The 14,160-nt window shown below is 40.7% G+C and overlaps 1 protein-coding gene across 1 annotated transcript in view; it reads right to left on the reverse strand.

Moving 5' to 3' along the window:
- Nucleotides 1-66: 66 nt before the first annotated feature.
- LOC126356219 (cholinesterase-like) overlaps nucleotides 67-14,160 on the reverse strand; it is a 108,014-nt gene continuing 93,920 nt past the window's right edge. The window contains exons 10-11 of the mRNA XM_050007031.1: nucleotides 1,799-1,980; nucleotides 67-403 (exon numbers count right to left, since the gene is read on the reverse strand). Coding sequence (XP_049862988.1) covers nucleotides 1,812-1,980 — 169 coding nt within the window. The 3' untranslated portion in view covers nucleotides 67-403; nucleotides 1,799-1,811. The remainder of the gene's footprint in view (nucleotides 404-1,798; nucleotides 1,981-14,160) is intronic.

The raw sequence follows: 14,160 nt of genomic DNA on the forward strand, positions 1-14,160 counted from the left end.
TTGCAATTGTTGTTCACAGACAATTCGTTTCAGCTGTATCGTGTAGCAATAAAAAAGAACTGAGACTGTAAATTAATGCGTAGTGTTTTTATTAATAATTTCTTCAAGTTCAGACACTGAGGAAATAAAAATAAATCTGAGGGCAATAGGTTTTTGGCAGGTTTAGGTATTCAACTTCACATGTTGGTGACCTCCGAAATTTCTTCGCCTTTCTCAGATGAAGTGAGAATTATACGTAGAAATGTCTACATCCACATTGCTGACATACTTAAAAGTATGATATTCCCGACTCAGTAGATAGGGATTATTGATTTTGAATCAAACGCTTAGAGAAAACTATTTTAACAGTTGTTATTCACCTATAGTGCGCTCTTTTTTCCTCTTCTTCGGTGTCAGCGAATGTCTGGAAAAAGAAACAAAAATAGTATATAAATATTTGGTGAAAATTGGCTTCTTGGCAACGTCGGACTATCAAATAATAGGCGGATTCACAACACTTATAAATGTGTGTTGGAGAGCACATTCCACTGTAGTGGAAGCATAGAAGGAGACTATTTGTAGTGAAGACAGAAGGAGGGTGGAAACGACTTGTGACAGCTATCTTCATTTGAACATACTGGATAAAACAAACAAAGAAAACTGCAAAATTTTTAAAACAAGAATTTCCAAAATTTGTTAATTCACTTTCAAGGAGCAATCCGGATTCATGAGAGGGAAGAGATGTTTATGACAAGTAGCGTGATGCAAATTATGGAAAAAGGTATTTGGCACCATAAGGAAACACATATAATCTTCGTCGATTTCATTGAAGATTCTGATCGTTATAAAGGACGCAGTTTCTGCCAAACACTTGAAAGCATGAATTTTTCCTAAAAATTTAACAGACGTCATGAAAAGGAAGTACGAAAAGTCACATACATCTACCGTCGCGAAAGTAATGAAAATGGAGAAAGCATCAATCTACCCAGATTTAAGGCAACGGCGCTGTTTTTCATAACTAACTGTTATGTACAAAGAACAGAAATCCTTAGGAAATGGATGAATAAACTACCATTTACGCCTTTATTCCAGAAAATCCAGACTATATACTCGCAGTGGTATACGCAGATGACGTAATTATTTTTAACAGAAAATGATTTGCTGCAAACACTGTATCATTATCAAAGAATCTGTGCTTCATACAAACTGTTGCTGTCTGCCAACAAAGGCGATGGAATTTTATCGGTAAAGCAAAATTAGGTCTAAGAATCGGAAAGTACTGGAGCAGGAAGCATTAAGATTGTGGAGTATGGTAATCAGATAGATTGTGGAGTGTGGTAATCAGATTTCTGAGACGTTGCCAGATACACAAGTCAACATCGGTAGGGGAATCGGGAAATAAGACCAGAATCATGATAAATGACTCTGAATGAGAAAAAGTATAATAACAAAGAACGAAATGGCTGAAACACGTCACATGTATGGAGGACGAGAATGTACAAAAAATACTACAAAAATATAAACCCACAGGACGAAGAAACACAGCTAGACCCAAAATTAGACGGAATGATTTACTGCACTTCCTGTAAGTTCGCATAAGTCAAATTCTAACACGTAACGAAAATTTTGACTATGAGTGCAGCCCAAGCATACGTAATAATACACCGCCAATTGTACAAGTACTTCCATTGATCCTTTGATCTAGTGGTGTTGTCAAGACTTCCTCCAAAATGTTCCACATTGGATCTTCGACTTTCAATGTTCCGACATATGACCAAATGGTTTCACCCATCGTTGAAAGTTCCATGTCGGTTTTTACCTCTTGTGGTGTATCACAAGGTTTCAGGAAACGGCAGCAGTGGCACGTTCTCACGCCAAAAGTCCATGCGCTCACCAAGCCTGTTGTGCCCGAGCGAGAAGTTGGCCTGCATCAGCAGGTAGCTGCGGCTGCTCAGGTCGTACGGCTCCCACACCACGGGGTCCGCCTCAGGGGTGGGGTTCCTGTCCATACACAATGCATGCACGATAGCACATTCTCAGAAGTAAACGCAAATAAGACAAAAAATCGTTTACTCATAATATATTCAAGAAAGATTACATCAAAGTATGTCTCTAATATGCTTAATCCACTGATATTGAGCAGTATATTTATAGATTAGTCCATGCATAATCAAATTATGAGATATGACTTTGTATATTCACGTTGTTAAACAGGAAACACAAACTGAGTTCGCTTCAAGAGATGTGGGTGTTCCAACTCGTATGTTAACGTAAGGATAGAGATCTAAGCTCTATAGTACACCGTAGAGCAGCGTCCAGTTACAGGAAGAAATCTCAGGTCGTAACCATTCCGAGCTGCACATTCGTTTGACGATTGTATAAACTGTTTGTTGGCTCATTGAGACTTATGACCCATTGTTAGCTGTAGAATTGCTCTAGCATCAGACTATTTGTAGACATCGTTAGTGGAAAACGTAATCCCTATATATATATATATATAATCACTACAGTAACTTCCATACCTGTACACCTATGTGGTAAGTGTCCTCTCAGTCTGCTATTATGTCTCTTTAGCGTGGCTCTGTAAACATATTATGATGGGAATGGATCGTAAAATTAATATTAAACAGTTCATGATTAACACTAAGTTTTCTGCCTTGTGTTGATAAAAGGTCTCAATGTGCATCTAGTCCATACAGAATACATGAGCACACAAGTATTCACAATTTAAGATGGGTTAGCCATAGACGCTTGAGATTTCGTATGTACGTCATAAATAAAAAATACTGTTCCGTACTGTACAACATTAATCAAGTAGTAAATAATTCGTTTCTGAGCCTCTACTCGTACTTCCTCATTCCATGAACTGACTCCGCAAATTGTCTTCTTGCCCTTTTTGTAGGCGACAAAACTGTACCTCACTGCGCTAGCCGAAAGGGCATTCCCGTCCCACCAATGAACCTGGCCCAGCAAAGATGGGGGGTAAAATTTGACAGATCCTACGGGTAATCCTGGAACACATTCAGAGCTCAGACATAATGCGGTATATCAAACTCAGTGACCTTCACGCCAACCAGAATGGATTTCCAAATTATCGATCATATGACATCCAACTCACGATGTTTCTAGTTCGTGAATGCCAACGAGCAATGCAGTGATTGGATGTAATATTTATGGTGTTCCGAAAGACATTGATTCTGTGTCGCACCAGCGCTTGTTCACACTGTGTATTAGCCGAAATCTATCACTAGGTTAACGATATTTTCGTTGGGTAAATGCAGCATGTTATCTTGGATGGAGTATCACTGACAGGTGTAGAAATGTAAAGTGCGTGGCAGTAAAGTGTGGCTCTGAGCACTGTGGGACTTAACAGCTGAGTTCATCAGTGACCTAGAACTTAGAACTACTTAAACCTAACTAAACTAAGGACATCACACACATCCATGCCCGATCCAGAATTTGAACCTGCGACCGCAGCGGTCGCATGGTTCCAGACTGAAGCGCCTAGAACCGCACGGCCACTCCGGCCGGCAGTAAAGTACACTCCTGGAAATTGAAACAAGAACACCGTGAATTCATTGTCCCAGGAAGGGGAAACTTTATTGACACATTCCTGGGGTCCGATACATCACATGATCACACTGACAGAACCACAGGCACATAGACACAGGCAACAGAGCATGCACAATGTCGGCACTAGTACAGTGTACATCCACCTTTATGCAGGCTGCTATTCTCCCATGGAGACGATCGTAGAGATGCTGGATGTAGTCCTGTAGAACGGCTTGCAATGCCATTTCCACCTGGCGCCTCAGTTGGACCAGCGTTCGTGCTGGACGTGCAGACCGCGTGAGACGACGCTTCATCCAGTCCCAAACATGCTCAATGGGGGACAGATCCGGAGATCTTGCTGGCCAGGGTAGTTGACTTACACCTTCTAGAGCACGTTGGGTGGCACGGGATACATGCGGACGTGCATTGTCCTGTTGGAACAGCAAGTTCCCTTGCCGGTCTAGGAATGGTAGAACGATGGGTTCGATGACGGTTTGGATGTACCGTGCACTATTCAGTGTCCCCTCGACGATCACCAGAGGTGTACGGCCAGTGTAGGAGATCGCTCCCCACACCATGATGCCAGGTGTTGGTCCTGTGTGCCTCGGTCGTTTGCAGTCCTGATTGTGGCGCCTACCTGCACGGCGCCAAACACGCATACGACCATCATTGGCACCAAGGCAGAAGCGACTCTCATCGCTGAAGACGACACGTCTCCATTCGTCCCTCCATTCACGCCTGTCGCGACACCACTAGAGGCGGGCTGCACGATGTTGGGGCGTGAGCGGAAGACGGCCTAACGGTGTGCGGGACCGTAGCCGAGCTTCATGGAGACGGTTGCGAATGGTCCTCGCCGATACCCCAGGAGCAACAGTGTCCCTAATTTGGTGGGAAGTGGCGGTGCGGTCCCCTACGGCACTGCGTAGAATCCTACGGTCTTGGCGTGCATCCGTGCGTCGCTGCGGTCCAGTCCCAGGTCGACGGGCACGTGCACCTTCCGCCGACCACTGGCGACAACATCGATGTACTGTGGAGACCTCACGCCCCACGTGTTCAGCAATTCGGCGGTACATCCACGCAGCCTCCCGCATGCCCACTATACGCCCTCTCTCAAAGTCCGTCAACTGCACATACGGTTCACGTCCACGCTGTCGCGGCATGCTACCAGTGTTAAAGACTGCGATGGAGCTCCGTATGCCACGGCAAACTGGCTGACACTGACGGCGGCGGTGCACAAATGCTGCGCAGCTAGCGCCATTCGACGGCCAACACCGCGGTACCTGGTGTGTCCGCTGTGCCGTGCGTGTGATCATTGCTTGTACAGCCCTCTCGCAGTGTCCGGAGCAAGTATGGTGGGTCTGACACACCGGTGTCAATGTGTTCTTTTTTCAATTTCCAGGAGTGTATGTTTGAACCCTTGCCGTTTAGGTGTTGTATTAATGACTTGACAGAAAATACGAATAAAAACCTCAGCTTTCTGCAGATGATGAATTTCCTATAATTAAATACTCTCTCCAATTAGATGCACAGATATAAAGTAAGGTTCTGGCAAAGTTTCAAAGCGATTCAGAGATGGGCGACTTTCTTCAAATCTACAAAAGTTAAAATTGCTCACTTCACAATGCCGAGAAACGAACGAGTAGCATCCCATGACACTGAGTCACACCTGGAATCAGCCAACATATATAAATACTTGGGTGTGAGAGTTTGTATCTATATGAAATTCAATGAGAACATAGTAAAATCTCCTCTTTATAATGGGCCTATTGGTTTGCGATGTAAATGACTATGCTCTCGCATGGGTAATCTAATTTTACAATGGGTAGGGCTATCGTCACGGGAGTAAAATAATACCGGCTAGTAGGAGGAAAGTTTATAACAGAATGTTCTGAAGGAACACTCTGTTCTAAACCTAATCTAAATACTAATAACAATTTTGCATCTAGTCGTATTTAATGCAGTAGATCACGAACCACACAGGAGGTAAAAGGGTACCATGTAATATTTTAAACAAAACATTCTCATTATCGAAAAAGAGATAGTCAAAAGGTAGCCAGCTCTCTGGGGTAACAAATATGCAAACTCCTAAGAATGTTAATCATAAAGAAAATCAAGCAAAAAATCATTCTCGTGGTAACAAAAGGTTGTCATGCATTTCCACAACACAACAGTTCACGAGCAAATAGTGAGAAATTACTGAGTTTGCGGTTACTATTTCTGAAATATTGAGTTTTAAAAGCAAAGTGAAATGAAAGTGCTGGTTTAAAAATTGGCTGAAGGCAACTGAAACGTTACTACATACAAAATGACTTTAATAACCTCGGCCAAACGTAATGCAAAATTTGAAAAAAAAGCAAGAAAGCAATTTACTTTCAGTTATTGAAAGACAGAATTACATTTACTCTAAGCAAATGAGCAGCTGATCTATTTTAACGCAAGAACAATGCAATACGAACGAAGCCAGCTGCAGTGATTGACTAAGCTAATTGCAAAAAAGTGAAATTGCACACTCTTAACTTTGTGCGATATCTTTAGTTATTAGTTTGCCAGTAAAGTTCTACGTTACTTCAGTGAGTGAAGTTAATACTAAAAACTGCAAATTAGTTAAGCCTCTCTTGTGCAATACCAGAATGAACAGTTACTGTGTATGCAAAATGTAGACTGAAACTATTCATCTTCAAGGAAACAAAACTGGCAGTGAACAGTTCATCAATTAACATATTTTTACGACATTTGATGATCGCACAGAAATTAAAGGGACCCTGCTTGGTAATAATGTCTGAGTAGAACGACAACACAGGTGCCCTACGACTTTTAATCTATTGCAGGTTATTATTCAAGAAAGTTAGTCATTAAACTTAGTTAAAGATATGGCACTGGTAATGCCTGTACAATATTAGCTATACTCTGTCAGTCGACAGTCTTACGGTGTTGTAGCTGTGCAGACAACGAAGAATATAGCCGATGACAATGCTGAGCTCCTGCTGCTGCTGGTGCTGGTTTAGAGCCACGAGTCGTCTCAAGCGCCACGGATAATTATGGGACAGGCAGTACTTACAACGGCAGCTTCCTCCACCTGTCCGACCGTGCTCTCCATACTCGCTGGTTAATAAAGTAGCTGTGCATACAATGGTGCTATCAGAACTGCACACCGCCTCTTCGGGAGCGCCTAACAAACACTTTCGCACTCTTTCAAGACTTAAGCTGCTGTGCCTTCTCTCTGCTCGTAGTGTGCCGGAGACTCTCCTTGTGCAAATATAAAGAACGGCACAACTACTTCCATCGTCGCTGTCGCCACAATTCAACAAAGTTCCCTTGGCGACTACTAAGGAATTTACAATATTTACATTCTAATTACAATTAATTACTTACGTTCACAAATAAATACATTATTACAACCATTATGTATTATATGCAGATCCCATAATAAGTTTGCAGATTCAGAGAGGGCTGTGTATTACATTACAGTTGAACTTTGAAAAATTATAGATCATGCAGAAACTATTTTGTCTGCATTTTCGGTGGTACATGTGCCCCACATTCCATGAGATTTATCCTGAAGGGTAACAGATTTAGGTAATTTAACGAAATACAGATATGGAAATGCAGATCCGGAAAGCCCTTCAGTTCTGTCCACATGAATTTTGTTACCATTCGCTAAGCTTTCTCATCAACTGTTATTATTCTGTGTGGGCAATTAGTGTGACAATACTGTGTCATTATAATTGAAAAACTCATAGTGCACGGCAACATATAAATAACAAAATTAAATCTTTCAAAAAATCATTACGTTTGAAATGATTCAGGTGTTACGAAGATTTAGTGAGTACTGCACAAGAAAACGTAAGTAGCATAAACGTAAGCAGCATATTTAAAGACACACAAAAAATAAGTAAAAGTTTAAGAGAGAAGACAAGAAATCACTAGTTACAAGGTTTACTTTAAATAGTTTTTCATAAATACAATAATCAACAACAGATTGCGTTTCTCATTATGCGAGTTCACGTATTTCAAGCAAGATTTGAGTTAAAATTTAACTGTTGACATCAAAGCTTGGCCCTGGAGGTGCTTCACACTGCGTTTTCACACGTATATTTACAAAGGGTGCTGTAGCATTCTAAGAGGTTTCAGAGGATCAGTACAGACATTACTGCATGCGTTACAGCCACACGCTTGATTCCTCTGTTTGTGCAGTGGCATTTCAGAACGCCCAGTTGGGGTAATATCAAGGAGTCTTTATATTTCTGTCGCAGTGGAGAATTCAACATGGTCCATATTCAGACTTGAAACTTCACATTGTCTGAGTGGATCAGTATTCACTTACACAATTAATGATATGAACGAATTTTTTACAATATGTTATTTACTGAATTACAAATTATACATATACTGGAGTGACTTTTATACATGTTGGCCATGGATTGAGTGTTTCTTTCGTTTCAGTTGCTTTCAGAACTTTTACTGTAAACTATATTTCTCGTTATACTTTTTGTAAATTCTTTGATGACCGTCTGGTCAAAGAAATAAATTTGAAATATATTTTGAAAATAACAATAATAATTAAGTTGAACTGGAAATTTTTTCTCAGATTAATCAATTCTTGACTGATACAGCTCAATGGCAACGATGTTACTTTTATCTAACAGCTTGTCAGCATTACGAAAAGCTAATAGTAAGCATTAGTGAGGGGTATACTGACAATCGCCAACGGTTCATTATAAACTAATTTAAATTTTGAAATCTCATTATCAGTCTCGTTCGATTTCTCGTTCGCTTTAACGAGAACAAGGTCACCAACTGCAAATACAGCAAATTGCGCTTTCGCGTCCTGACGCCGCATTCGCGCCTCTGCTTACTTTTTCATTACCTCTCGTAAATCTTCTTCCTTCACCTCAGTGGCAATTCTAATTCGCGGAGGGAAATCAATGATCTCTTCCACCAAACACTTAGATTTATAGCCAAATAGGATTTTCTCCGGAGTGAATCCTGTATATTCGTGGGTCAAAGCATTAACAATCTTCTTGAATTCGTTTATATATTTGCCCTGTAACTGTGGTGACAATACGTTCGGCAAAGTAGCCCCCTCTCACGAATACACCGTTTCGCTGCATTTCCAGCTAGGCCATAGGCCGAGATGTGTATCCATTTAACCTCATTGCTTTCGGTACCTTCAGTCACATATTGGAAGTAAACTGTGCCCCATTATGTGACTAAATCGCATTTAATTTGCCGATATGCAAAAAGTAATCGTTACAAGTTTGTTGTAAATCGCTTTATCTGTCGCTTTTTGTATTGGATAAAACTTAACGAACTTCGAAAAGGCTTCCAGCTTTACTAATAGGCAGGCGAAACTCTCTGAGGTCTTTGGCATGGGGCCAAAGAGATCCGTTCACACTAACTCTAGTACATTGTCAGGTCTTATGCTCTGCATAAAACGATGATTTATGCATTTGGTCACTTCCACTCATTGCAAGTCTTTATCGTATCTGGTGTTCTCTCTAACATGTTAAAATGCACAAAATCAGCTATTTTCTCTGAACATTTCCTTGGTCCGCTCTGACCGCAGGCTAAGTGGTAATATGAAGTATTTCGGTCATATACTTGGTGGACCAGCGCACCTGCCACGCGTCGATATTCTCACATTCGCGTATACAAAGGATAATTTGGTACATCCTGTAACGTTTCCTCAACTTTTCTTCGTTTTTATTCTTTCTTCATACATGTTCTTCACTATTTTCAAACATTCGTCCTCGTTTTGATGAGAAAGCATATTTTTACAAATACTCTTTACCTTCTTTCGTCCTTCTGTTTCTTGAAAGCTGTACAATTTCAGTAAACTTTCGGATTCGTCTTCCACTATTCGTTGATCGGTTTCGGTTAAACGAGACACCGCATCCGCTACCAGGTTGTCCGTGCCTTTTACGTAACATAAATGATAATAAAACTGCTGTAAATAATGGCACCATCTTGTCAGTCTTTCGTGCAGTACACTACAGTCTTTGAAATAAATTAGTGGTTTTTCGGTCCCATAAGTAACCAATAAAAATTTTATATAAACCCATACGACTGCGGGCCGTTCCTTCTCAGAAGTCGCATAATTTTGCTCCCTTTTCGTCAGCGTCCCACTTGCGAACGGAGCTGCCCTGTGTTCCTTGTTCTCTCCTTCTCCCGTTCCTGAAATAACTCCACACCTAAACTATAATTTGACGAATCCGTTCCCATGTGAAATGGTAAGGAAAGGTCAGGATGCTACAATATGTTGCTCTGTGAGAACTCTCCTTTCATTCTCTGAAATGCGGCTTGACAGTCGTTAGTCCACACAAACGGTGTATTCCGGCATAACAAGTTGTTTAAGTTTGGATCATTGAATGTTTACCTCTGCATGAACTTCCGATACAATCCGGTTAATCCTGGAAAACTATTCAATTGGACACTTCTTTACTTCCTCTAACTTCTGTGGATCTTTGGTGATTTGTGCTGTAGAAATTACATGACCAAGAAAATTCAGTTCTTGCTTCACAATCTCACACTTTTCCAGTTTCAACGTCATTCCACCTTTGTGTAACGCACTGAAAACCTCAAGTAAAAGGTGGCAATGCTCTTGCCAGATCGCATTCGCCAGCAGGAAAGTCGTCCACGTACACTGTCTGTCTGGAACTTAAGGCCACGCCAAGTACTTTACCGAGCCACGTGATATAGACAGGCCCCAACATATTCTGTGCGAATGGCACTACTTTATGCTGGTAACACCTACCTGCGTACAAAAAGCAGCATATTCCCTAAATTCTTTCCCAGAGTGATCAGCCAGTAGCCAGCAACGAGGTCGTGGCTAGTCATAAATTGTACATTATTAAATCTTTGCAGTATCTCCTCCATACTCCTGGTCCATCCATTTCACGTTGAGCAGCTATGTTCAGCATATGTACAACTATTACGTTTCCGACACTACCCTCTCTTTTTCCTACTATGATCAAGGGGTTGTTATCCCTATAACATCCTCTCTATAACATTCCACTCCAGCATTCGATTTATAGTTGTACGACATACTTTTTGGTCAGCGGTACCGTGTACGTTCATACAAAGAACAGTAGAAGGGAATTACATTAAATTTGCACTTCACAGGTTTATTCGAAATTACAGTTGAGTTATACTAGTCTCATTTCTGTTCAGGTGCAGCATTTGGTACACCGTCAATGCTCTCTAACTCTCTTCAAAACTATTGACAACATTTAGATTACGCATACTGTAATATTCCATATTTCTGCGTAAACCAATCTTATCAGGCCAAGTAACAATGTCAATACGTTGGTACCGATACTGATTACACACATCATAACTAATTTCGGTTTCATCTTTTGAAACGTATATCATTATTTTATTGCTGCAGTCAATTACTACATGGTATTTCAATAAAAAATATAAGCTAATTAATATCTCAGAGCTCAAATCAGCCACGATGATCAATTCGTGTTCCAGTTGTTCTCCTCGAATTTCGAAATAGGCAAATATTTGGTGTATTATAGATTTGCTACTCTTTCCGATTATTTTAACTCCCATTACGGAAATTACTGCTACTCCTGGTGTTTCTTTTAAGAAACCGAAAATTTTTCCGGACATAGCACTTACCTCTTCCCCATTTTACATGCATTTATAGGCCGTGAATGTCGGCTGGAAGTACTATTTGTCTACACTTATCTTTGTCTAGTTCTTGGTTTTCCCATAACAAGTCTTCATCCACATCAAGGTATTCCTGAAAAATCCGTCTGGCTCCGATACCAATAGCTATTTATCTGGTGGTTTTTTAATGTTCTGTTCTTGGACATTTTTAATTTCTATCTGCCTCTCCTGTGGGTGTTAAAGCCGATTTGGCGCCACATTCTATACTTTTTATCAACTTCTGCGAAAACTTTTCCGGTTGACAGCTGTTGCTGAGTGTGTCAGACACTTTTCTTCTGGGATAAAGTGCCCGATCTGTCTCGTTTTCAGCGTATCCAGTTTTATTAAAAGTCGTTCCCAAATGATTTAGCTCATCTTGCAAATAAAATGGCTCACAGATCTTATTAGCTCTCCACACCAATGTTTTAATGACACCACTCTTCTGCCTAGGATGATGATTCCAATCCCTATAGCGGTAACGGAAAAATTTTACTTCCATTTATTCGCAATATTGCTGACCGTACTGGGAAATTTCTAGTCAAGTTTCAAGTTGAAACAATCTTTAGGCCCACCAAGAAAAGGTTAGTAAGTCTTTAAGATAGGCGAAAGGAGCACTACATTCCTTACTAATTCCTGGGGTGTATAAAATTCGGTGTAGCTGTGGGAAGGTTTGTATTGTAAGTGTCAATACCCACTTACCCGAACATAAAAGGAACTGTCGACTAGGACATACCGACAAATCAGTTGTAGCGGAATATGTTTTTAAAGACGCTGATCATCAAATAAGATTTAATGAGACGAGCTTGCTAACCAGGACATCGTATTATTATGCAAGTGTGTATAGGGAAACTATAGACGTTCATAAACACCACAGTAATTTTAACGGAATAGATATGGCGGTCGACCTTGCACCAATGACGTGACAGTTGATTACCTTCAATCGAGAATAATGACGCTAGTAAGATATAGACTCACAGTCGGCCACACGTGATGTACGGTGGTGCCCTCTAAGCGTCGCTTGCAGTCGGCAACGAAACCACGGCCTTATTGGCTCAGTTTTAGTGACTTTTAGCCCCAAATTCCAGATTATTATGTACAATGTTTTTCATATTCCTTGTTTTTCTAAAACGGTGTCGAAGCAATTTTTGTTCCAATGATTGAGATACTTATACCACAGATTTAACTTCAGGTGTCGTACTTCTTAGGCCGCGCGGGATTAGCCGAGCGGTCTAGCGCTGCAGTAATGGACTGTGCGGCTGATCCCGGCGGAGGTTCAAGTCCTCCCTCGGACATGGGTATGTGTGTGTTTTTCCTTAGGATAATTTAGGTTAAGTAGTGTCAGAGCATAGGGACTGATGACCTTAGCAGTTAGGACCCATAAGACTGAACACACATTTGAACATTCTGTACTTCGTAGAGTTTCACGAATTAGTTCGTTAACTTTGCTTTAACACCAAATTTTCTAGTGGTTTTATTTATTGATTCTCTGTCTACTGAAGCAATACTTTCTAGAATTCTATAAAGATGATACTGTTTTAGGTTAGCTTTTAAGTAAAAACTCTGTCGTGAGCTGCATGTTTGCTTCTAAAATTACCCTGACCTTCTCCCACTTGTTTGACTTAATTTCCTGTTCAGAGTAATTTTTGATAATACTGTCCACGTGCAAGCTGGTTGGTAACGTGCTCCCCTCCTGTGCATCGGGCAGGGTTCGATCCCCGGCCGGGTTGGAGATTTTCTCCGCTGGTGAAATGGGTGTTGTTTTGTCCTCATCATCATTTCATCTTCATCACCGGCGCGCAAGTCGCCCAATGTGGCGTCGACTGCGATAAGACTTGCACTTGGAACCGAACTTCCATGGACGGTTCCTCCCAGCCAGCAATACCATATGCTCATCTCATCTCTTTGATAATATTTTGTATACCACTGGCAGAGCTGACATAGTTCTGTATTTGGTGAAATTTTGCTGTCTCTTTTTTTAGGTAATTGCTGGAGCACTGCTATTTTCCAAGTTCAGGCGGCCTGTGTGGCCGAGCGGTTCTAGGCGATTCAGTCTGGAGCCGCGTGACTGCTACGGTCGCAAGTTCGAATCTTACCTCGCGAATGGATGTGTGTGATGATCTTAGGTTAGGTTTAAGTAGTTTGAAGTTCTAGGGGACTGATGACCTCAGATGTTAAGTCCCGTGGTGCTCAGAGCCATTTCCAAGTTTCTAGCATTTTTTCTGGCTTTCCAAATATTCTCAAAAACAAGTGTAGTTCATTTATAATCTTCTCTCAGACTACTTCAATAATTGTGCTGCAAGGAGTTCAATTGTTGGAGCTGGAGAGTTTACAGGAGCTTGTTAAACATTAGCTAACATTTCACGGATTTCCTTGTTATTCAATCTTACCTTGCCTTTTCCGTCTTTGAAACAAATCCTTCGTACTTAATTGCCCTTATGTACATGCATAAAACATTGATACAAATTTATTGTATAATTTTTGGTGTAGTTTTTCATAAGCCTTTTGATTTTCCGCATATTATTTTATGTTTATTTTCTTTGTTGACTGAGTTGTTCTAGTGTGTCTTTAACATTTGCGTTTCCTCCATTTTTGGGACCTTTGCTTTAGTGCATCTTCATGTGTGTTCTTTCATAGTTGGTCAACACTAGTCTTTTCTCTGTTGCTCCAGTACCTGGATTTCATGTCTCTCACTTACTGGTCTCAATTTCTTCTTTAAATGTTTGCATAAATTCTGTTGCAATATTGATCCTATCTGATTGTACCTGATTGCTTTCTGGGTTTTCTTTTTTGTTTCAAATGGGAGAAATCGTATTTGATGATCCAAATCAAATTCTCAATTCATGATCATTGCAACATTCATCATTTCCTCGATGTTCCATTTTGATATGGCTTTGTAATTCTTTTTTGCACGTCTAGGTTTGTTTTTTGAGGCATCTAAGTTTTTGCTTTTCTTAGCGCTTTTTGAAAATATGT

The sequence above is a fragment of the Schistocerca gregaria genome, chromosome 3 (assembly GCF_023897955.1).
Source record: "Schistocerca gregaria isolate iqSchGreg1 chromosome 3, iqSchGreg1.2, whole genome shotgun sequence".
NCBI lineage: Eukaryota > Metazoa > Arthropoda > Insecta > Orthoptera > Acrididae > Schistocerca > Schistocerca gregaria.